General features: G+C 44.6%; 1 protein-coding gene across 1 annotated transcript in view; it reads left to right on the top strand.

Annotated features, from left to right (window-relative positions):
• The window catches only part of LOC311243851 (N-terminal EF-hand calcium-binding protein 1-like), a gene marked incomplete at both ends in the record, with an annotated part of 96,258 nt that overhangs the window by 20,031 nt on the left and 50,082 nt on the right, over positions 1 to 26,145 (top strand). Inside the window, one exon of the mRNA XM_084333223.1 lies at positions 3,071 to 3,095. Coding sequence (XP_084189349.1) covers positions 3,071 to 3,095 — 25 coding nt within the window. The remainder of the gene's footprint in view (positions 1 to 3,070; positions 3,096 to 26,145) is intronic.

Below are 26,145 nucleotides of genomic sequence, written 5' to 3'. Positions count from 1 at the left end.
AGAGGGGACAGCTCTACGGATCAGAGGCCACAGCTCCAGTGTGATGATACAGGGAGTGAGTGAGTCAGTCAGCTGATCGGATGCACACATGGTGTTTTAGTGCAGGGGTTCCCAAACTTTTCAGGCCGCGACCCCCAAATAACGGTGTCAGAGAGCCGCGACCCCCACTATTATAGGAGGTAAAAAAAAATGTAAATGTTAATTATTTTTTATAAATGGAAATGTATGGTTGAAACATGCAAACGTTCAAACGCACACACACTAATAAGCATTGGAGGCTTTTTAACCAGGGCCGGACTGGGGAAATCATTCAGGCCAGGAAATATAGTGCAAAATATAGCCCTAGTCAGGCCACTTTTTAACCATCAGGACACTTCATTTCCTGCATTCTGGTGCAGGAATCTTTTTATTTGTACCCTTTAAATGCCAGTGTTTGTGATGGCATCACAAATTATTGTTAAAAAACAGGCTAGCATATGTATGATTAGCAACAACACTGATTTGGATGGATTTTCAGTTTTTTTGTAATGTTAGATTGAAAAAAATACAATCTTTTATTCAACTTCAGCCCTGATCATAACACCACATATTCATTTTATAATTCTAACCCTTTAAATGCCAGTGTGTGTGATGGCATATATTTGCAATATATCAAATGCAAAGTAGATTTTTCTGGGGAGGATTATTACAGGCTAGCATGTGTCAATGATTAGCAACAACAGTTTTTTGTAAGGGTCCCGCCTCCACCAATCACATGCAGCTCCATTTGTGTGTGTGTGAGAGCAAGAGAGAGAGAGAGAGATAGTTCTCCAACTTGTGTGAGTTGCAGTCATCTCCTGGTTGTTCCCCACCTAGGTTATCTAACTATTGCGCTGCTGCAACTAGAAACACTGGCCTGGCCTGCTTCTAAGTTCAGTGGCCTGACTGCATACATTTTTCTTATCTTTTTTTTTATTTTACATTTTTATCATCTGGCGACCCCCCCGCCCCCGTGGCGGCTCGCAACCCCCACTTTGGGAACCCCTGTTTTAGTGGACATGGTGGTGGAATTAGATGAGGTGTCACTCAACAACCCTCTCTCCACACTTTGCACCTCTGTGTGCTCAGTACTTTGGTGTTATATGACGGCAATGATGATGATGATGATGATGATGATGATGATGATGATGATGATGATGATGATGATGACAGTGGTGGTGATTGAGAATGTTGAGAATGATTATATTCATCCCCACAGTTTGCACACCTTCATTTTCTCCAAGTTCTCACAGAGTAGGACATTAATGTTGAATTTGGAAGGAATACTGGAGCACACTGGTATTCTTGCTACTTTATGTAGGAATACTTTAAACCAACGTTTTGGTCAACAGATCTTCTTCAGGGTAATTGATGAATATAATTGAGAATGATTATATTGACATTGATGACAATGACAATGACAATGATGATTTCAAGTTTCTTTAATAGTTGTCATACAGAAGTACAGAATACTTTCATACAAAATGCTTCTTACTGTTACGCTCCAGAGACTGTGCTAGACAAGATAGTATCAAATAACATAGTATAGCATGTAATTTAGAAGAAGAAAATGAGGTCACAGTGTTCGGTATAGACATATGTACAATGTTCTGAGTTACCATATAATATACAATACTATGCAGTGTACTAATGTACAGTACTATATAGTGCAAAGCAGAAATGGGATGAGGTACAATTTACAGTAAGGTGTACGAGTTGTAGTGCAATCCTTCATCAATAAATATAAAGTGTGGGGAGTGGGTGCTACAGTGTGTTTGTTTAAAGTGGGTGTGTGCTATAAAGTGTGTGGAGTGGGTGCTACAGTGTGTTTGTTTAAAGTGAGTGTGTGCGTGTGGATGTGTGTGCTATGTGCGTTTGGTGGTTGTTGTTGTGTAGTGTTCATTGTTCGTTTAGCAGCCTGATGGCCTGGGGATAGAAGCTTTTTCTGAGTCTTTCTGTGCTCGCCTTGAGACTCCGGTATCGCTTGCCTGACCGCAGCAGTTCAAAGAGGCAGTTGTTCGGGTGACTGGAGTCTTTAATGATTCTCTTAGCCTTGCCCTTGCAACGCTTGTTGTAAATGTTCTGGAGGGTGGGGAGCCCCCCTCCAATTGTGCGTTCGGCTGAACGTGTCACTCTTTGTAGTCTGCTTCGGTCTTGTGCAGTGCTATTCCCAAACCAGGAGGTGATGTTGCCGGTCAAGATGCTCTCTATTGTACATGAGTAGAAGTTCTTAAGGATCTTCTGACTGACTTGGAACTTCCTTAGGCGCCTGAGGAAGTAGAGGCGTTGTCGTGCCTTCTTCACAACACTGTCAATGTGTGTGGTCCATGTCAAGTCCTCGGATATGTAGGCTCCGAGGTACTTAAAGCTGTTGACTCTCTCAACCGGTGCCCCGTCGATGCTGAGGGGGCTGTAGTCCTTGACCCCCGACCTCCTGAAGTCCACAATCATCTCCTTTGTTTTGCTGACGTTCAGGGAGATGATGATGATGATGATGATGATGATGATGATGATGATGATGATGATGATGCTGCTGCTGCTGCTGCTGCTGATGATCATCATCATCATCATCATTTCGAAGGCCATGTCCCAAATTAGGACACAAGACAACTGTCCAACTGTTTGCACAATTGTTCCGTGATATTTCACAAAGATCCAAAAGCAGAATGAGTATCACGACTCCCTCGTCCCAGAAACACCATAGGGGTGAAAACAAGGATGGCCACCAACCCTGTCCCCAGAGCTTCTTCTTGGCAAACATAAATATCAACACTTCTTTTTCTGAGAACATGTCATCTCTCTGGGCTGTTGAAATGCCTACGGAAATCACAGAATCTCTTAAATGCCCTCCTATTTGCAAAAAAAAGAGAGAAGAACACCAGGAAATGTTTATTAGATCTGGTGTATTATTCACACTACATGTTTAGTGGATTTGACATTATGGAAGCTGCCTGGGAAGTCGTCCATTACTGCCAAGGCTGAGAGGATGTAGTTCTTATTACAATCGTATTACAATATAACTTACTAAATGTTTATTTCTTTCTTGTTTCAGATATTCCACCGGGCAGACAAAAATGGTGAGTAACTTCACTGTTAAACTACACTGTTACTGCTCTGCTGTGGCCTTGGATGAGGTCAAACACACTGTGTTGTCATGGAGATCAATAGTGTCCGTGGAGGCCGCCTGGCCTCCTTCAGTTAAAGTAGCTAAAGGTTTGGATGTCAGTTAGGCAGCTGAAAGGTGCACTGAGCCTAAAGAGACCACTGTGTATATCTCTTAAAGTCCTGTAAGGTGTAAAGATAATGATGTGATGTTGCAACAAGGGATTGTAACCACTCAAGTATGAGTTTGTGTGTCTGTGTCTGTGACTGTGATAACATACTAAGTTTTAATCCGATTTGCGTCAGACTCGACGGATGGTTTGACGGCATGTCGAGGACCTGCGTTATTGATTCTTTCTCGAATTGATCAAAGATCGAAGGCACAGATCAAGGTCAAAGTTTTAGCCATTGGTGTGTGTGTGTGTGTGTGTGTGTGTGTGTGTGTATAGTACTAAGGATCAAGGTGATAAATGACAGGATTTCCAACTGGGGAAACTCCAGGGAGAGACACGAGCAAGACTGACGCCAGGTCTACTCAAACATATACAACATCATAATGAGCCTCCTCCGTCGACTTGGTATTATATAATATTATTGTGTAATATTCATAACTGAAAGGCGGGTTTACAGGATAACGTCTGCCGTAGCGCAGGTGTTGCGTCTCTCTGACTTCCATTCTAGTTGTTTATGTGAAGGTTTTCATGTCTTTCTCGCATGTCTGAAGTGGAGCACAATAATATTGACAGATGAAGCCCAGGTGTTCTTTTGATTTTGTTTCCCTCACGTGAGTCTGTATGAATCCCCTCAGCCCCAATATTTATTAACCCTTTCACTGCCACACTACAGAAGGTTAACCCTTTACTACACAATTATTTAAATAGGGTGCAACTAATGACAAAACACTGATGAAATGTTACATTAGAGAATGTTAACCTTAATGTTAATACAGCTACAATGACGTGACAACATTAAGCAGTGTTAAGCTAATATACAGTAGTTGAAGCATGTAGTATAGAAGCACATGAAGGGAGCAGCAGGACAACATTAATCAGCATTAAGCAAATATTAGTTGAAGCATGCAGGTAGTACAGAGGCATGTAGAACATGAAGCAAACAATACATACACATGGAACAACACATGAATCACACTGAGAACGTTAGGTTATGACTATAACCAAGTTCTGTTAATTAGGGGTGACGCTTGGCATCACTACTGCACTATCTCGCGTACGTGCACGCGTACTGAATAAACCACAAATGTACCTCTAATACAGGCCTGTACAGTGCGAGATATATATCGCACGTGCTACAGCAACAGCGGTCTGTGCGATGAATGGATTTACTTCACTAGCACTGGTGCGATAGGGATTCGGTTCATATAGATACTCTTATTTTGAAAATCCTGTAGCGGGTCTCATTTCTGCCCACGCGCAGCTCCAGCTATAATAACTAGGCTCGACAGCTAGCAACATTCAGGTGCATATGATACTCTTATTTTGAAAAAACTCCGTGACAACTCGACGAGTCATATCCGCCCTATCCGTGCTTGCAAGCAGAGCAGCGTGTTGGTGCGCACTGCTGTAACACAGCAGTGCGCCTACACGTCCCGAAATAAGTCCGTGGTGTTTTTTTTTTCTCGCAACGGGTCAAATGCATCTACATGCTTTGCACCGTCGCCATTCCTTTATGCGCACATCGCCCGAAATTAACGTTTATGTACCATTACAATCACTACAACGTTAGCAAGCTAACAAGCTAATCCTGATCACAGGCAGAGCCACAGTGTGGAAAGGGAAATGGGGGGGCACTCTCTCCCCTTCCCTGTGTGTGTGTGTGTGTGCGTGCGTGCGTTTGGAAAGACGATGAAGTCACTAGTCAGGACTCAGGACAGGAGTATATTATAGTAAACTGAGGATGGACAGATAATGTTGATATTCAAATATAAAAAATTTCGAGAGGAGTGGAAGTTTGAAGACAGACTAGACTACAATATGATGCAGGGGTGGTGAGTTGAAACAGTGTGTGTGAATGAATTAATGTAAACTTTATTTAACAGATTGCAGAATGGGTACAGTACAGTACGGCTCAATACACACAATTGTTAAGGGGATGCAGACCAGAGAAAGACGTTTGTCTTGTTTACATCAGGGTCCCCCATTGTGTGTGTGTGTCCCAACCGACCCCACTTCTATGTTTCAATAAATTATTTGCATTTAAAACTATTAACGCTGACTCATTCCTTCAGTCCACTCAAAATTATGCTAATATTCCTTATGTTGTTTATGATATTAATTGAAAATAGCATATGAGAGTATTACTATTATAGTAATAATAACACATGGCGATATACTAAATGACAGCCAAACATGGCACTGCAACTAAATAACACAAATACAATAGGCACATTTGTGACTGTTACAAATATAACATGTTTTATACTTGTGCTACAAGATTTTGGCCTGTGCTACAAAACTATCAACCTCTGTAGCACCAGTGCTATGTGCAAAAAAAGTTAACGTACAGCCCTGCTCTAATACCAGTATTAGTCTGACCACACCCCTCATCAGCTTACCTTCATAAGCAGGTGTGTGGTCACCTGCTCTCCTCCTTCCCAAGCTTTCACCACAAGGTGAGGTCAAGGGCTGCAGCGGCCGTCTGATGCCAAGCGTCACCCCTAATTAACAGAACTTGGTTATAGTCATAACCTAACGTTCTGTTTCATTAGGGGCTCTGCTTGGCATCACTACTGCACAAAGGGAGGCCAAGCGGAGCCGCTGGCTGACAAATACACCCCGCTGACAGCCCCCCAAAACCATCAGAACAGGGAGGGCCGAGCCCCCCCGACCCCCCCTAATGGAGGGTATCCCCCCTATTAGAGGCTTCAAGGGAAGGCGACGGACCCGACCGTGCGAAGAGGCACTCAAGCAACTTAACGCACAGGGTGAGCAGACCGTGGCTTGACCCCACGACTACACACACGCACAACCCGCATGCCACCCGGGAACGAACGGAGGAACAACCTCGTTACTGCCCCCAGAATCACGGGGTCAAGGGCAAACCCAACCCCGTGGCAAGGCCGTAGCAGCGGAGCGCGAAGGAAGACCCAGACCCACCAAAAGGACTGGACTCCCTGGAATGGGGGCCCGGAGAAGTCCATGATGCCAGCATCAAGACCCCACCAGGTGGGCACGTAGTGCCCCGCCCCCCACATCGCCAGCGTATTCGGACAAAGGCCCCCCAGTTACTGCACCTGGTAATCCCAGGCGGTATCCCAAGTACTAACCAGGCCAGAACCTGCTTAGCTTCCGAGATCGGACGAGATCGGGCGTGTTCAGGTCGGTATGGCCGTAAACCGAGCGGGCCCCGTCCCCCCAACAGTACACCGCCTGGCACACTAACCCTGCAGAACAGACAGTCAGCATGGCCGTAAGCACACAAAAAAGGTTAACCAACGGAAGCAGGCAGCGCACCGGGGAAAAACCAGGCAACAGGCTGTTAACCCTAGCCTGGAGACTGCGGACGAGACAGGCGCCAGAGGGGACAGCTGAACACAGCCGCCCCGGCGGAAGGAGCGTAAGCTGGCGGTGTTGCATGACCAAGCCTCCATTTAAAAACCCCCACCCAGAGGGGTCGAGGCAGAGAAGGCTGACACGATTGGCAGACGTCATGAACGTGCAGGGGCACCCTCAAACGGTGAACCCGGGAGTTGACACTGCTCCAACACACCAGGGAATCAACCACCTCGGTGTTACCCAATGCGGTGGTTGTTCCTATAACCCCTCAAGAAAAAACTCCAAAACACACCTGCGGGTATACACCGGCTATACCGCAGTACAAGTGTTTCAGTTTCCAAAAAGGGTTAACCCAGGCCTACGGGTCGCAAACATCACTTCGGACCGGGCCTGGCGGTACGGGAAGCACAGGGTCACCAGAGGAGGTCAAAAAACCACCCCCACAGGCCCCTCTTCGCCATGCGTGAGAGAGGAGCGAAAAATAATGGAGAACCAGCCCCTAAGCACACCGTACCTGGTATTCCCCGGCGGTCTCCCAACCAAGTACTAACCAGGACCAACCTGTGTAGCGGCCGAGATCCGACGAGATCGAGCGCGTACAGAATGGCATGGCTGTAAGCCATGACGACAGTGCTGAGTAAAAACATACCCAACCAGGGTCTCCATAGCGCTTAACCCTGTGACACCCAGACCGACCTGGCATTTTTCCCCCTGAAAAAAGCCCAAGTCCCTCAGGGTACCAGAACAGCAGATCTGCATCCCCGGCGGACAACGGGTTCAACTGATCTGGACCAGCGTGACCAGAACCAGTCCCGTGCCCTAACCACGCCGACATGCCTACTCCAGGAGAAGGGCAGATATGCGTGTTGATCTTAACATGAAAAGAAGGCGCCACCCAGACGTTCGGACGAACCGCGCCTGGTGGCCCACCCCAAGGGCGTGAGACCCCACTACATATGTTCAGATCCATCCCGTCATCATCCCCCAGACATGAACGAGAATCCGTCGACAACCCACCCAGGTCATGGGATGTGGTCGTCGGAAGAGGAAAAACCCCCATCTCAGTTGCTTTATAAAAACGCTGTTTCAACCACAAGCAACCAAGGCGTGCCAGTCAATCGCCTGTTTACAGCGAGCTAGCACTATACGTGCGTCGGGACACACCCCCATCAATGAACAGGCTATTTAGACCTGTCATTGAATCCCCAAGGCGCCCAGGGGAACGACAAGAGGGGTGTGACACTCCCTAACTCCAACACTTCTGGAATAGAAAGAAGGAAGCATCAACAGTATGTATCCCAGTCTACACAGCCGGGGTAAAAAATGTTCACATTTTTACATCCCACCACCCTCCCATAGGAAAGAGACGGGGATCCCCAGAGAGACTTCCCACGCGAGCTGTACAGATTGAAAAGAATATATTGCACCCTGAGCCATGTAAAAAACTGGTTTTAGGGCCTCCGGGGAAGAGGCACTGAACCCATACACACTCAATAAACGAATTGAATCGAATATACATACAATAGAAAAGGACCCTTCTAGAGGGTCCACTCACTTTGACAATCTGAGGAGGAAGGCTCTGTACTCTGATGGAGGCTTCCTCACATGGAAGAAGGAGTCCGAACTCACAGAAGGCCTGAATAGGCGCTTGGTGAGGAGGAGCCCTGACCACCCCCCCTGAAAACAGATCCATCACATGGACCTGAACAGCACACGGAAGTCCTACCAACAGAGACGCGCACGGTGACGTACTCTATGGCGGGGGAATTCCTGCGGTGCACACGCCCAATATACCAGGCCGTGGGACCAGGAACTCCCTCCCCCCCCCCCCCCCCCCCCCCCCGTAACGTGCCGAACCGCCACGTGACGGGAACCTTGAAGGACAGGGGGTGTACCCCTGACCGACAGAACAATGGGGAGAGGAAAGGTTACCAGTTCACCCCTTTACGACCCCACACCCATGATACGACGTAACGACAAAAAGAGAATATGACACAGTCATAGTCAGCTCTATGAAGTGTTTCACAGCTCCACACAGCGCATGAGCTAACCTGCTATCTGATTTTTACTAAGGAAAAACACAGAATAGAGAGGGCTCTAAGAACCCCGGTCCAACATACACATGTGCTTCTGTGGCCAGTACAACCCAGTTGTAGGTCACATGACACACACAACCCATCATCACCTACAAAAAATGGCAAAAACACTCAACAGAGGAACGCCGTTTTTTTCACAATGAGAAAATACATCATTCTTGATTAGTATCGACCACAGGCCTTGCTAAGCACACATGACAGCAACCAAACCAATTTCCCTTTAGGAAATAAGTTTCTCCAGCAGATTTAGCACAACCTCAGCAATCAAGCTAAGAGTTACATCGTATCCCTACCACACAAAAGACACAATTAATGCACAACATGTCTGATAGGAGGTGATAAAGTCCCCAGGGAACCGGGGGGGAAAAACACAATCCTCCTATTTTACCCTCAATACGGCCAGTTAAAACAGGAAAACCTGTTAATGTGTGAACACACTGTTCATTGTCATTACAGTCTGAGAAAGAACATTCTTTTACTCACTTGTCACCAAGCATAGCTTCATAGGTTAGTTACCTTAGTTGTGAGTACACGGCCGTGTTACTCACACAACAACCAGATCATTACATCCCGTTTGCACGGAGAAGCTAACTGCCAGTGACAAAAACAGCTCACACATAACCCGCAACGTATCCTAAATGCATTGTAGCAAAGTAAAACCAGAAGACGTGTTATGAGGCCTGGTCAACCCCGTTCCTACCCGGAACGCAGATCAGCGAAGTGCAGTCACAAGACACCGTAGAACACAGCCGTCCTGTGTTGTTCGATCCGGGCAGCGTCGCCGCTCCAACCAGTCGCTACAGTCCTCTTTGTTGACGCAATCCCCGTCCAGGCTCAGGGCAGGGTCGACGAACATCCCCTGTCAAGGATGACGTCGTGGTCAAGAGTGTAAAACATGTTAAAATCAAAGCACGTTCAACAGAATAGCATCAAGCTAACGGCTGCTCCAACCGTTCGGGTGCTATTGCTTCTGCTCGCGAGACGCCGATCTAACGACGCACGCGATCAGAAGCGAGCTCCCGGCGGCGCGCGAGAAGCTAAGCTACCCCGCGCCAGGCCATGGCCATAGCAGCAAGCTAACGTTACCTAGCGACCACGACATGCTAGCCCCGCAGCTAACAGCTGACTGGCTAATAGTAGGCCTTAAGCAGGCCATGCAGCGATCCAGCAGGCTAACGCAGCAGTTAACAGCTGACCGGCTAACCGTAAGCTATGAACATGTAAACAATGACATAACACTCACCCAGACAGGCCGCCGTTCTGAACCTCTCCTCACTTTTTAAGAGAAAAGAGAAAACAAGATGTCAACACCGCTTCACAACGGTGACATTACTACATCCGACGGAATCAGCACAGTACCAACCGGCCTGTGTAGCTGACTTTGAACATGAATCTGCCGCTATCGCACATTACATGCACATATCCCCTCGTGAAGGAATACTCTCATTTGGATATGAAAGATGGGGCCTTAACACGGTGACAGAGAGAATCCACTCGTCCAGAACACACAGGGATCACCAGTGTCAATGGTCGCGGCCCACTAGTTAAAACTATAATGGTCTCCAGACCAAGGCCTTCTGTCGCCTAGGTGGCTGAACAAAGGACCCTAGTCTGGGGCCGGTTTCCATAAACTTTGTCAAGTAGCCCCCATAGCACTAACAGACAAGTGGAGCCCGCCAGCAAACACTACTCACCCAACCTGGAACGCACCGCTTCTCACAACAGCGGCATGTCCGACAGTTCAGCTGTGGCCTGACAGGTTTCACCCCAACAAACACAGCAAGGAACTGCAGTTGAGAAGCATGCAGCGGCGTGCTCCCAATACGAAAACCGGTGGAGGGTTTTTAGAATGATCATCATCTTCCAGACACTCCAGTACGAAGACAATATCGCCGTATTTTCTCGAAAATAGTGAGAGAGAAAATAAAGATATGATGTCAACGTATCCTTGTTTCCCAAAGCTGCTCCTAAACCTTTCTTCCATCATGGTGTCAAGTGTGGGGATCTACCGAGGCACTTCTTCCTTGTGGTGAAAGCGAGAAGGAGGAGAGCAGGTGACCACACACCTGCTTATGAAGGTAAGCTGATGAGGGGTGTGGTCAGACTAATACTGGTATTAGAGGTACATTTGTGGTTTATTCAGTACGCGTGCACGTACGCGAGATAGTGCAGTAGTGATGCCAAGCAGAGCCCCTAATGAAACAGAACTACACCAAGAAACACAAACCACAAACACATGAATCACACTGAACTACACCAAGAAACACAAACCACAACAAATGAATCACACTGAACTACACCAAGAAACACAAACCACAACAAATGAATCACACTGAACTACACTAAGAAAGTAGTTGGAGAAACAAGAGACAAGTTCACAGACAGACTGAAATTGACAAGGTGGCAGCAGCAGAGAGGAAGTGGTTTACTGTATAATGAGCCATTGTTTTAAATGAGAACTAAATGACCGGTAAGTGTTAACTTCTCTGATATGTGTTGAAATAGAGTTCCACTCTTGTGCGGCTCTGACTGAAAAGGCAGACTGAATAATGTAGCTCTCTTGTAACTCTTGTGATCCGATATGAATTTGTGGTGGGGAGGGGGGTATACCATGTACCATGCACATCAATTTGTGTTTTCATGCCACCATGTACATAATACAATACAGCTTTGTCATTTGGACATGAAATGTCTGAATTTTCTGCAAGGCATTCCTTGTGTGAAAGACCTCAGTGATGATATCATAGTCTATGGTGTGAATAAGCTCAGTGATGATATCGAAGGTTATCCTATAACCCTAGTTATATGATTGGCGTAGCTGTCGGCTTTGCACTATGGGGAATACACTTAGCGCCTAATGCGCGTCAAATAAAACTCCGGCCAGCATATAGCCCAGGTGTGGTTGATCAGCTCCCCCTTCCGAGTCTGAATTTCGACGAAACACAGCCAAGGGTCCTCAGGGCTGCGTTAAAAGCAGACAGCTACGCCAATCATATAACTAGGGTTATAGGATAACCTTCGTTATATTTCATTGGCTACGCTGTCTGCTTCGCACTATGGGACAACGGGCGAAGCAGGGCGCGTAGCCCCGACAAATGCACCCCCTGAGGTCCCCCTCACGACCATCAGAAAAACATGGGGTGGGGTCCGGCCCCCTCGCGCCTCCTAACGAGGAGTGGAGGGAAGGACGCCAATCAGGCGCAGTTACCCCAAAACGCACAAGGTGAGTAGATCATGCGAAAAACCGCAGTCTACCTCACCATGCACGCCGCCAGCCGCCCGGCAGCGGGATGCAGAAGGGGTTCCAGCTCCAAGAGCCGCACTTCTCCTTTACAGAGGGCTGACGGCAAGCCTGCCCCACCCATTCCCACACCGGAAGCTCCGAGGCAGCCACCAGTGAGCCTCCTGGAATGCTGGGGCCTACAGGTGACCAGTACAGCAGAGCATGGCTGACACCTGGTGGACACTAGGTCAAGACTGACCCCGCCCGGCGCGGCCAGGATGAGTCCTGTGTCCCCTAACGCAGCCGCCCCCCGTAAAACAGACAGGGGGTGTGCGTTTTGGCCGTAAGTCACAGAGGCGCTAGAGGGACTGACCCCCCCCCCCCCCCCCGTGACCACAGGCCTGCCCCGTCACCCTCTCTTGGGGGTCTCTGGTTGCGTCTAACCAGACGAGCCCTCTCACCGAGCCCCCCAGGGGTTACAGGGACCTACAGGCTGACCAATACCTTAGTCTGTCAGCCCGGATGACGGAAACCTACATAAAAAACCCTCCTTCCCATCTGTACACATAGAAAACGCTGTTTCTATGCTGTTCCGACAGATCCGGGGGCGTGCCCGGTTCCTAACGGCAGTGTTGAAAAACACCCGAAACCCGGAAGCACTGACCTCTAATTACCAATACGTTAGGCCGTAGGGAGGCAGAATATGCCCACTACCTCCCCACCGTATTGGCCCGGCACCCCACGTAAGGGGGAGTCGGTGAAGTCCGCCACGTGAGATGTGACATAACCCAGTGGCCGAGCTAAAAACTCCACTCGTCATCCACTCATATATGAGTCGGGGGGGAAAACACATCACAGTACCACTGTGCGTTCTTCCACCCCATATTCGAATGACAGGTAGGGCCATCATAGTCTACGACCTACGGTGTGAAGAACCTTAGTGATGATATCATAGTCTACGGTGTGAAGAACCTCAGTGATGATATCATAGTCTACGGTATGAAGAATCTTAGTGATGATATCATAGTGTACGGTATGAAGAACCTTAGTGATGATAGCATAGTCTACGCCCTACGGTGTGAAGAACCTCAGTGATGATATCATAGTCTACGCCCTACGGTGTGAAGAACCTCAGTGATGATATCATAGTCTACGGTGTGAAGAACCTCAGTGATGATATCATAATCTACGACCTACGGTGTGAAGAACCTCAGTGATGATATCATAGTCTACGGTGTGAAGAACCTCAGTGATGATATCATAGTCTACGGTGTGAAGAACCTTAGTGATGATATCATAGTCTACGGTGTGAAGAACCTCAGTGATGATATCATAGTCTACGGTGTGAAGAACCTCAGTGATGATATCATAGTCTACGGTATGAAGAACCTTAGTGATGATATCATAGTCTACGGTGTGAAGAACCTCAGTGATGATATAATACTCTACGGTGTGAATAACCTCAGTGATGATATCATAGTCTACGGTGTGAAGAACCTCAGTGATGATATCATAGTCTACGGTGTCTCACAGAAGGAACATGATGATGTTCTGAGAGCCGTGTTCAAGAGACTAAAGGAAAGTGGCCCGACACTCAACTACAACAAATGTGAGTTCAACCAGCAACACCTTGAAGTCTTCGGTTTCATCTTTTCTGCTGACGGAATTTCAGAAAAACTCAAAAAAAACATCCCCCAGGCCAGTGACCCCAAAGACCCAGGATAAGTCAGAAATGTTCTTGGCCAACTACTGCTTCAGGTTAATCAAATACTTCTCAACCATGAGATTGCCGCTCCATGAGCTGACAAAGAAAGGAACCCCATGGTCAGAGTTTCATCAGGTCAGAGTACCAGCTGAGGATGCAGATCTGTTGAGGTTCCTCTGGTGACAGAGAATGACAGAGAATAGTGTAGTAGTCATAAAAAAGCAGAGTCAGGGCTAAACCGAGGAGTATAAACACTGTGACGCGCATCATATAATAATTCAGTTCCACATCCAGAATATGCTTTAAACTATTTATTCTTTCACTTAATGAAACACACGTACATACATAAACTAAAACTGTAAACTGTAAACTAAAACTGGGCTTGAACTATGACCTCTGCCAGTGGGTCTTGGACTTCCTGACGGGCAGACCCCAGGTGGTGAGAGCAGGCAACTGCACCTCCTCATCCATCACTCTCAACATAGGGGCCCCCCAGGGCTGTGTTCTGAGTCCCCTCCTCTATTCCCTGTACACACATGACTGTGTGGCACAGCGGAACAACAACACAATCATCAAATTTGCTGACGACACAGTAGTAGTGGGCCTGATCTCTGCAAACGACGAGAGGGCCTACCTGGAAGAGGTCAAGGTCCTAGCGGGATGGTGTCAAGGGAACAGCCTCTCCCTGAACGTCAGCAAAACAAAGGAGATGATTGTGGACTTTAGGAGGTCGGGGGTCAGGGACTACAGCCCCCTCAGCATCGACAGGGCACCGGTTGAGAGAGTGAACAGTTTTAAGTACCTCGGAGTCCACATATCCGAGGACTTGACATGGACCACACACATTGACAGTGTTGTGAAGAAGGCACGTCAACGCCTCTACTTCCTCAGGCGCCTAAGGAAGTTCCAAGTCAGTCAGAAGATCCTTAAGAACTTCTACTCATGTACAATAGAGAGCATCCTGACTGGCAATATCACCTCCTGGTTTGGGAATAGCACCGCACAAGACCGTAGCAGACTACAGAGAGTGGCCCGTTCAGCCGAACGCACAATTGGAGGGGGGCTTCCCACTCTCCAGAACATTTACAACAAGCTGTGCATGGGTAAGGCTAAGAGAATTATCAAAGACTCCAGCCACCCAAACAACTGCCTCTTTGAACTGCTGCGGTCAGGCAAGCGATACCGGAGTCTCATGGCAAGCACAGAAAGACTCAGAAGAAGCTTCTATCCCCAGGCCATCAGGATGCTCAACGAACAATAACACTATTGTAACAACCATCAAATTCACTCACAGCACACACATCCACACGCACACACTCACTTTAAACAAACAACTCACTGCAGCACCCACTTTACACACTTTAGAACACCTAAACACACTTTATATTTATTGGTAAAGAATTTTCACTACAACCCATACCTCATTACACCTTACTGTCAATTGTACCTAAATTGTACCTCATCCCATTTCTGCTTTGCACTATATAGTATATTGTATATTAGTATATTGTATAGTATATTGTATGGTAACTCAGTTACTTCTACTCTGCATTGAACATTGTACATATGTACATACTGAACACTTGTGTCTACGTACGTGACTTCTATTTTATACTTGCTATACTTATTTTATTTTATACTTATCTATTTTTGTCTAGCACAGTCTCTGGAGCGTAACAGAAAGAAGCATTTTGTATAAAAGTATTCTGTACTTCTGTATGACAACTAATAAAAAAAACTTTTATAGCGATCTTGCGTTACTGGTGTTCTTGCAATACGTGCAATACGAGTGTATGTTTGAGCACCAGTCCGGACAGCTTGTTCTGTGGGTCTGCAGTGTTATATAAGACCAGTGTTAAATGTTGCAGCAGCCCGTGCCCACAGGAGCAGAGGTTTAAGGAAGCTCACAGCTCTCCCTTATAAATGCAACCCCTTTCTAAGCTTGTGGTTTGTCTAAAACGTGTGACTAGTAAAAACAGCTTTTTTCACAAGGGCTGTATGGAAGAAAGTGTTACAGATAGAGGGAAAGTACTGAGATGCAAGTGCAAAGAAATAACATTCTTCTCCTAAATACAAGAAAACAAGTACAAAACAAATACAAAAAACAGCCATAGGGATGTCTGCCGTCACTCCAGTACAACCAACCATATAGCAATTATTTTGTGGCACTGTAAAAAATGTCATATTTTTTTTGAAGTACATTTAAAAGCAACATTTCTTTCTGATTTTGATTTAGTTTTATTATTCATTAACCAAGATATCACATAGTGGTCACATAATCACATAATATGTATTGCATATTCATGCATCACATATTTATGCATCCAGAAATGAAGAATTCAACATACAAACCCCCTCTCCCTAATCCCACCCACTCACTACATACTGGTGGTGTACCGGTACACAGTTCGGTACGTACCTCGGTTTTGAAGTCACGGTTTGGTACGGGTTTTCGGTACTGTGGGGGAAAGTTTGGCTTTCCATGTTCTACTCAGGGGTGATGTAGTCATTGGGCCTCATTCATGAAGCGATATAAGAACAGATTTTGTTCTTAACTAGCATTTCCTCTTATTTTGTTCGTACCTGGGGTTCAGCAATATTTTCTTATTTCTCTCAGGCAAGACCAAATTCTAAGAGTGGTCGAGAGCACTCTTACCCAGATAAGAAACGTGTACCCAGATGAGAAACATTTAAAAAAGCCTACCATTCATAATAATAATAATAATACATACGATTTATATAGTGCTTTTCCTAATTCTCAAAGACACTTTACAAAACAAACAATATAATACAATACAGTTTTAGTAGATAAAATATAAATATATAAAATGGTGAGAGAGGAAGGAGTTCATGGGTTGAAAGCAAACCATTGGTCAATTGCCCCCAAATACAGTACCCCCAAATACGACTTTATAAACCCAGAACTTTTCAATAATTATTATTATTATTATAACTTATTGCGTGCGTTCTGCTTCTGAAATGGATTATATATTGCTGTTAGATTAGTACAGTTAGATGCTGGCTGCCCATATATATAGGTTCGGAAATACCGGATCTGTCACCTGTCATCTCTCTCTGAAAGGAGAGAGCATAGGATCAGCGGCATTACGGCATATATATATATATATATCAGTATACTGCGCGATTGGTTCTTGACAAGCGCGCAGCCAGTCATTCAGTATTGACAAAGTCTACTTTGCTGGAACGATTTATTTCGCACTATACAGTACGTATATGTATAAGTACAAGTATAAGTCTTTATTTGTCATCAGATTAACACACACACACATGCGATGAGCGACCCACAGGAACACACACACACATGTACTGAGTCGCAAGTCGTGAGACGTGTGTGTGTGTGTCATTTTGAGATCAGTCGCAAATCGCTTCCTGTTGAATATATCAGACAGGGATCAGATGCCGAACCACGGCTGTTTTACACACGCCTCATTCGCCTTATAAGGAGATGGTGGGTGTGTCTGTATGCAAATGTATTTAGCGCGAACACGCTTTTGAGTTTAAGAATGAGTGGGATTCATCATGCAAATCTCCTGGGTAAGCACAGATTTCGACGTTAAGAACGGCTTGATGAATGTGGTGGTGGCTTTTCTTATTGTTCTCTTAACAGACAGGTAAGCAAGAATATAAGAAAAATAATAAGAGAGTATTGTTGAATGTGCAGAGTTCCATTGAGAGCTATTATGGCGGCTGTACTTCAGTAGAAAATAGAGCTATTATGGCAGCTGTACTTCAGTAGAAAATAGAGCTATTATGGCAGCTGTAGTTCAGTAGAAAATAGAGCTATTATGGCAGCTGTACTTCAGTAGAAAATAGAGCTATTATGGCAGCTGTAGTTCAGTAGAAAATGGAACTATTATGGCAGCTGTAGTTCAGTAGAAAATAGAGCTATTATGGCGGCTGTACTTCAGTAGAAAATAGAGCTATTATGGCAGCTGTACTTCAGTAGAAAATAGAGCTATTATGGCAGCTGTACTTCAGTAGAAAATAGAGCTATTATGGCAGCTGTAGTTCAGTAGAAAATAGAGCTATTATGGCAGCTGTACTTCAGTAGAAAATATAGCTATTATGGCAGCTGTAGTTCAGTAGAAAATGGAACTATTATGGCAGCTGTAGTTCAGTAGAAAATAGAGCTATTATGGTGGCTGTACTTCAGTAGAAAATAGAGCTATTATGGCAGCTGTACTTCAGTAGAAAATAGAGATATTATGGCAGCTGTACTTCAGTAGAAAATAGAGCTATTATGGCAGCTGTAGTTCAGTAGAAAATAGAGCTATTATGGCAGCTGTACTTCAGTAGAAAATAGAGCTATTATGGCAGCTGTAGTTCAGTAGAAAATGGAACTATTATGGCGGCTGTAGTTCAGTAGAAAATAGAGCTATTATGGCAGCTGTACTTCAGTAGAAAATAGAGCTATTATGGCAGCTGTACTTCAGTAGAAAATAGAGCTATTATGGCAGCTGTACTTCAGTAGAAAATAGCTGTTTTCTATTTTGGGTGAACTACCTCTTTCAGGGGTTGATCCCACTCAGAGGAGAGACCTTTTACACTCAATCTAAAAACATAAAACCTAGAAGGCTGCATCTTCAAGAATTCATGAGAGGAATGAGCAGCAGTCTTTGAAGACCTCAAGGCTATTCATTAGAAATGAGTATGAATGCAGTATTCTTACCAGCGCCTCTATCTGGGTTTCATAGCAGCAAACTAGTATTCATACCAGAGCCTCTATCTGGCTTTCATAGCAGCAAGCATAGTATTCTGGGTTTCATAGAGCGACAGTGGCTCAGGAGGTAGAGTGGTCGTCTGGTAATCAGAATGTTCCAGGTTCGATTCCCGCTCCTACCGGGTCACTCAGCGTGTCAAAGTGTCCTTGAGCAAGACACTCAACCTCTATTTGCCTCCGATGAGCAGGTTGGCACCTTGCATGGTTGCCTCTGCGGTCTGTGTGTGAATGTGTGAGTGAATGGGTGAATGTGAGGAACAAAATTGTAAAGCGCTTTGGATAAAAGCACTATATAAATGCCAATCATACCAGCACCTCTATCTGGGTTTCATTGCATGCAGGCATGCATTTCATTGTAGTTTAAAGCACCCCCACACACATAAAAGAAACAACAACGACAAAAACGAACAAACATCAAAGCATTTATTTGTTCACTCTTTGGGAAAGTGTGGTAAAGGAGAAGAGAGCTGCCGCAGAGCCCTCTGTGGTGTTTAGCTTGCTGGCTGAGTTGGCACCCAGGAGGAAAATGTCTCCCACTAAGCAACAGTGAGTGGGCTGCCATGCTGTGCCTTAAGCACTGCGGGTTTGACCACATAATGAGACTTGGCCACTTGCCATGGCACAGTCCATCCCGCTATGCTACTGTAATGAAAGATATTTTTTCTTTTCTTTAAAGGACAACATTCTGCTAATTGCTTCCATTTGATGAAGCTGACTGGGTGTATTCAAATGTTGAAATTTCACAGACAAAAGCGAGAATGTTATTGTTATGTAATGGTGTGGAACTGACCACTGTGTAATAGATACTGTAACCTCAGAGTCAGTCTCAGCTATCAGTCCTGCATGGAGAAAAGGATTTGCCAGAGGAAACAGATCCCTGATTTCTTATTTGTAATACTGGGGCCATTGACCAATAAACATTGCTGTTCTCTGACACGGTGTGTTTATCATGCTATTAGTATTAAGCACCACTGAAGCCAAATAATAAATTGTTTTTATATTTCAAAATATAGCTGAAGAAATGTATTGTGTTAGTTAGATCAGTGTTTTGTACGGGTGACAGAATCTGTTGATATCTCAGTCTTTTGATTCAAATGACAAGATTTACTTATGAGGCTGGTTTGATACCCAAGATGTTTGTATACAGCAGGGGTCAGCAACCTTTTTGACATGGAGTGCCTGTTTGAAATATAGTTGTAACTAGTGTGCCTCAACAATATTCCATGCATCGTAATTCTTTTTTCTCATAATCAGGTATTTTTAATGATAATTTTTACATTATTACATCATTATTGTTATTGTTATTATTAACAATATTATTATGATGGTTGTATCAACCCTAAATCTGAGTTGGGGGGGGGGGGGAATGCAATGCAGATAAACAGCTGCATACAGTGCGACCATTTCACTCACATTTGCCCATTCATTTTTGGACACATCACACACCATCGGTCATAGCTCCACCTACAGGCCTAATGGAGAACACCAGGAGAACACCAGGATGTGAATGGAGGGTGAATGTGAGGTATATCGTGTAAATAAGTTTTGATTGATCGCAAGACTACACTGTAAAAAAAATTATAATAATAAGTTACCAGAACTTAAAAATATTGAGTTCAGTTACTGTGCATTAAGGTTTTCAGTTTTCAATCCATAATAAGTTAACAGAAAAATAAGTACACAAACACATTATTTCAACCTAATAAAACTATGTTTATTGTCATTGTTTTAAGAACACAAGTTGACTTGGTAATACTCACATTTTGAGTAAAAAAAATGGCTTTTAACATGTGCAATGTTCAATGAAATAGAAAAATAAATAATAAAAATTGTTGATTAATCTCACTGGTTACAATGGTGACCGTAATAATGTTTTTGTTATAAGGCTCTGCAAATGTTACTGAATGATGTAGCAATGTATTTCCAGCTAAATTGAAATAATAAACAAATAAAGGGTCTCAATTAAATATGTGGTAGTAAAAAGAACCTGTGGGAGGATTTCAACAAGATAAATGCGACAACAGTGCAAAATATTTCACTATAATATTTCAGAGCAAAAAAAAAAAAAAAAAAAAAAATTTTAATAATTTTTACTGCTGCCCCCTGTGCCTATGCAAATGCCCCCGCGTGCCTATGCAGGCACGCGTGCCTAGGGTTGCCTACCCCTGGTATACAGGTATCTAAGCAACAGTGTTTTCCAGAGTAATCAGAGTAATAGGTACAGTAGTCTAGACTCAGTCTAAAACAGAACTCTCACAGTGAGACATTAAATTAGAATAATATTTTTGCCTTAATATAAGATACAGCCTGTCAAGGGTTTGAGGATGTTTCTGGGTTGCATGCTTCTAGATGTCTGGCTTTGACACCAGACTAAAAGGGAATGACTTAATTAAATTACACCACAATTGAATTGAAGCTAAAATCAGTACACACAACGCTATAAAAGTACTGAGCCAAGACATCCCAAAATATTTGTCGCTGACCAAATACTTTTGAAGTTCACCATAGACACATTTTAATTCAAGAAACAACACAATCTTATGTTACTGGAGTTTGACAGCACCTCACAGCTGTCTGACTATATCCTATTCTTACATTTCTTATTTTGTATTTATAAAATGGGTAGCTCAAATCAAGCAATCTTATTGGTTCATAGCCATGGTATAATGAGCGTATATCCACAGCTATGATTCTAATTCCTTTTCACAAGTCAGTATCACTTTGCGTCTGAGGAAAATCCTTGTTAAATGAGACAGTCTGGTCCTCTAATAATAATAATAATAATAATAGATTTCATTTGTAATGCGCTTTACAGTTGCGGGGCAACTCTCAGAGCGCTACAGTTAAGGGACTTAAAAGCTAGCGAGAATAAAGGAAAGAAAGAATATAAAAATAGGCAAGACTAAAACATAAAATAGCAGAGAAACATAGAATAATAAAACTGATAAAATAAATTGGTAAAAGAACATAAAATGTGTGGAGCAAAAGAAATTTGATAAAAGGTCAACAGAAGGCTCTACTAAAAAGGTGGGTTTTGAGGCCTTTCTTAAAAACATCCACAGTCTGTGGTGCTCTCAGGTAGTCAGGGAGAGCATTCCACAGACTGGGAGCGGAGGAGCAAAAAGCCCGATCTCCCATAGTGCATAGATTTGTCCTTGGGCGCTGGAGGAGGTTTGCCTGGCCAGAGCGGAGATGTCGAGAGGAGGAGTGAGGGGTGATGAGTTCTTTGAGGTATAGGGGGGCGTTTCCGTAGAGGCATTTGTGGGTGAGCAGGGAGACTCTGAATTCAATCCTGAGTGAGACAGGGAGCCAGTGAAGGGACTTGAGGATGGGGGTGATGTGGTGGTATTTCCGCACTCTCATCAGGATCCTAGCAGCGCTGTTTTGGATACATTGTAGCCTTTGGATGTTCTTGCTAGGAATCCCGATGAGGAGTGCGTTGCAGTAATCCAGCCTGGAGGAAACAAAGGCGTGGATGAGCTTTTCGGCATCTGACAGCGTGAGTGATCTGGCCGAACTACGCCCCTTAGCTGTGATATGATAACCATATACCATGGCCTGTCGTGAGCTATTGCTTAATTATACAACAGTTAAATCCAACCAAGTAATTTGATTGGACAAGAGGCATTCCATGAGTGATAATATTCAGTATAACAGCACTGGGACTTTTAACCATGTATCATTCCGCAGCACAGGTGTTCTATTAATAACCGTTCATTTCACATCGGTGCGCTCCACCCCTCCCCCCTCAAGCCCAAACAGTAGTTTCAGCTCATGTTGAGAGGGAGGAGGGAGCCACGGCGCATTTCTCCAGTTATCCAGCCTTCGGTCAAAAATAAAGGTGAAAAGGTGGCTGGGTGGCGTAGCGGAGATTGCGCTCGTCACCAATGCAAGAGACTCCAGTCTCGACTCCCTGAGTCGGCATTGCCTGCGGCTTGGACCAGTCGTCATACTATCTCAATTGGCAGAGGTAGCGGGTGGAAAGTCGATGGGTGGGGATTGGACATTGTGGACAGCGACTCCTACAGGTCGGTTGGGAGACGCCTGTACAGCAGAGACAGGAACTATCGGGGGCAGCGTGAGCCTCCCACGTGTTACTCCTCGCCACTGAGAGTCCGCGCTGTCTGGTGAAAAGATGCGACAGGCTGCCTCCTCGTGTACCGGACGGGACACGTGATGCAAGGCTTCTATCCTCACTACAGCCGACCAGTGGGAGGCATAGTCTAGCAACGTTCAAGACAGGGGAGGGGAGAACTGAAGGGGAGAATTGGCTATACGAAATTGGGATGGGAGAAAAATAAGGAGAAAAGGTGGATAAAAAAAAGAAAGGTGAAACAAATGCTGTCGTCCAGCGGTAACATGTGTAGACCTATAAAATGTAGCAAGCTGTGCAGGAAAATGTTTGTGTTCAGGTTCAGGCTTGGCCTGCGGCCTCGTACCTACGACCAAATCACAACCGTGCTGATATTCAGTATAACTGCACTCTCTCTTGTGTGATATTGCTTAAATCTAGTTTGCTCTTTAAAGTTTAAACCAATGCCAATTGAGTGCAGAGCGCTGGCCCAGAGTTAGTGTTTGACTGGGTACCCCACAAGGTTAAGGCACTGTGGTATGGAGACAGTTTGGATTCAGGCCATATTCAGAAGCTATTTCAGTTTTTACCCCCCCAGTTTTTTATTCATGCCAAAGTGGAAGTAATGCCTCACCACCGATCTGAATTACACATTTAATTTCCCAACAGAGGGGGTGTAGCATTGACATGTCATCAGCTTGTGACTGCAACTAGTTCCTGTTCGCAGACGACTCAGTCCTGCTGGTCTCTGACAAGAACAAGTTGAAGTCTGAACTCGGCAGAATCTGCACCTGGCTCGCTGATAACCCTACCCTCAGCCGTAAAATAATGTGAATCCCTACCCACCTTCAAAACCGCTCTAAAAGAGCACCCACGGGAGGCTGCAATTCGAAACTGGCCCCGGTAAATGTCCAAACCCCCCCCCAATGTACAGTTTCCTCCCCCTCAAATGTATATATTCTCTTTTATAAACACTGTCTGTAAATAAACAGTACTGTATATTTGTATATCTTGTATGTCATAATTGTCTGGATGTAACAGTACTGCATATCGCTATGTCGTGTATGTCATAAATGTTATCATGAATTGAAAATGGGGGACCCTGATGTAAACAAGACGAAAGTCTTTCTCTGGTCTGCATCCCCTTAACAATTGTGTGTATTGAGCCATACTGTATTGTACCCATTCTGTAATCTGTTAATACAATTTTCAATCAATCAATCAGCCACAAAGCGTCTACGGCATATTGATGGCTGTGGAATCTGCATATTCTGTCAAAACTGACCATCTGAGAGAGAAATACTGACCATGGAGGTATAAACCATAAAGTTTCATATCAGAAGGAGATCATCCATTTGAAAAAATGACAACCTCTCATAGATACAAATTGTATGTAGAGTAATTTAATTTAATTTATTATTATTTTATTTTTAATAATACATCCACAGAATGTTAAAAAAAATGTGTTGTTCCAAAATGAATGTTGTTGTTGCATGCATGTATTCCCTCCTTACTTCCTATTTCCCCATGTGGAATGCACCTGATTAGATGCTGGTGCGCTAGTGCGACATCTAGTGGCTGAATGTTATCTATAGCACCTTTAACCTTCATTTAACCAGGCACAAATTTGTATCTACAATGACGGCCTGGTGAGAGGACAAAAGGACCTCTCGAAGGGTAACAGGCTAAACCAAAAAGAACAATCCAGATAAGACTGTTGAACACAGACAATACATACATCACAGAGGTAAGGGAAATAATTAAAACACACACACCAAACAAACATCCAAATAAAATTACGGTATGTAATACATGAAGCAGAACAGACAATTTACATGTCAGTTAAATGGCTGGGTGACAGTTGCAGGTCTGTGTAAACAAGTAAAACTCACCATGCAATATTATAGAGGTTATTAATTAGCTATCTTGATGCATTTGCTTACAAAATAGTAACATTTTAAGACAAAGTCGTATGTGTAATCGAAATACTGAGCTCTGAATTTTATTTAATAATAATTTTCCTCCCAAAACTGATGGAATGAAGATTAACATAAACTTGACATGTGGCCCACGAGTTTTCAAGAACTGTTACATGAAGGTATTGGAGCAGGAACCAATCATAAATCTGAAATGAAGAACAGTGCACTAACAGTGCGTATCGGGTGAGAAAAATAACAACTGTATAATCAGGAGCCCAATCATTCTATAGCTGCTGAAGCCTGTCACTTTGAGAAACACTGATTGCATAATGTGCATCTGGACTACATTGTGACTGATTATTACACACTCTGACACCACCCGAATCACTCAGCACTACGAGACAGAAGCATGGACACCACCTGAATCACTCACTCAGCACTACGAGACAGAAGCATGGACACCACCCGAATCACTCACTCAGCACTACGAGACAGAAGCATGGACACCACCTGAATCACTCAGCACTACGAGACAGAAGCATGGACACCACCCGAATCACTCACTCAGCACTACGAGACAGAAGCATGGACACCACCTGAATCACTCAGCACTACGAGACAGAAGCATGGACACCACCCGAATCACTCACTCAGCACTACGAGACAGAAGCATGGACACCACCTGAATCACTCAGCACTACGAGACAGAAGCATGGACACCACCCGAATCACTCACTCAGCACTACGAGACAGAAGCATGGACACCACCCGAATCACACTATATATAATAAGTATCTCCAACCCATGTGTCAGACCAAACAAAAAAAGTAAACAAAGCTGGATACCAAGTAGGGCTTGTTTGCCTAGAGGTCGCTGTTTGACGGCATTACAGATTCTATATTTAAGGTTGTACTACATGTTATGGTCATTGACTTAACTACAAAGTAGTTTTTAAATCAGCATCAATGAAGGGCGGCTGGGTGCCGCAGCGGACATTGCGCTCGTCACCAATGCAAGAGACACCAGGGTTCGAATCCGGCTGTCGGCGTTGCCTCCAGCTTGGGCCGGCCGTCATACTAACTCAATTGGCAGAGTTAGCGGGTGGGAAGTCGAAGGGTGGTAGTCTGGTCGTTGTGAACAGCGACTCCTACAGGTCGGTTGGGGCGCCTGCACAGCAAAGTCAGGAAAATGGCGGGGGCAGTGTGAGCCTCCTACACGTTACTCCTCGCCAAATGAGAGTCCGCGCTGGCAGGTGAAAAGATGTGACAGGCTGCCTCCACATGTATCGGAGGGGACATGTGATGCAAGGCTTCTATCCTCCCTATAACCGGCCAGTGGGGGGCATATGCGAGCAACGATCAGGACAGGGGAGGGAGAATTGGCACGAGAGGTAAATTTGAAAGGACACTTGAAAAAGGCCACAGGCCGAAACGTTGTGTTAAATTATATTAAACTTGGGAACACTGCAGACGGTGTGCTGACTTTTTTTCACAACTTTACATCACTAGTAAGCACCAGCTGTGAAAAGAGGCACACAGGTTTATGTAAAGTATAAATATTTCTCATAAACAAAATAAGACTACACACTAGCCTCTCATTGACTCTCATCCATGACAGTTCCTTGTGCATTTTTTCAACACTGTTTCTAATTGAGCTATGCAATGCAAGTCTTGCAGGTTGCAGCTCTATTTTGAGTAAGCTGTATTTTATTTAAGTCTTGTTTAGATGCATTTGACCAGATTGCTGGACAGTAGTCC

The sequence above is a fragment of the Notolepis coatsorum genome, assembly GCF_963971535.1.
Source record: "Notolepis coatsorum genome assembly, chromosome: 17".
Taxonomy (NCBI): Eukaryota; Metazoa; Chordata; class Actinopteri; order Aulopiformes; family Paralepididae; genus Notolepis; species Notolepis coatsorum.
This window is presented reverse-complemented; position numbering and strand designations above follow the sequence as displayed.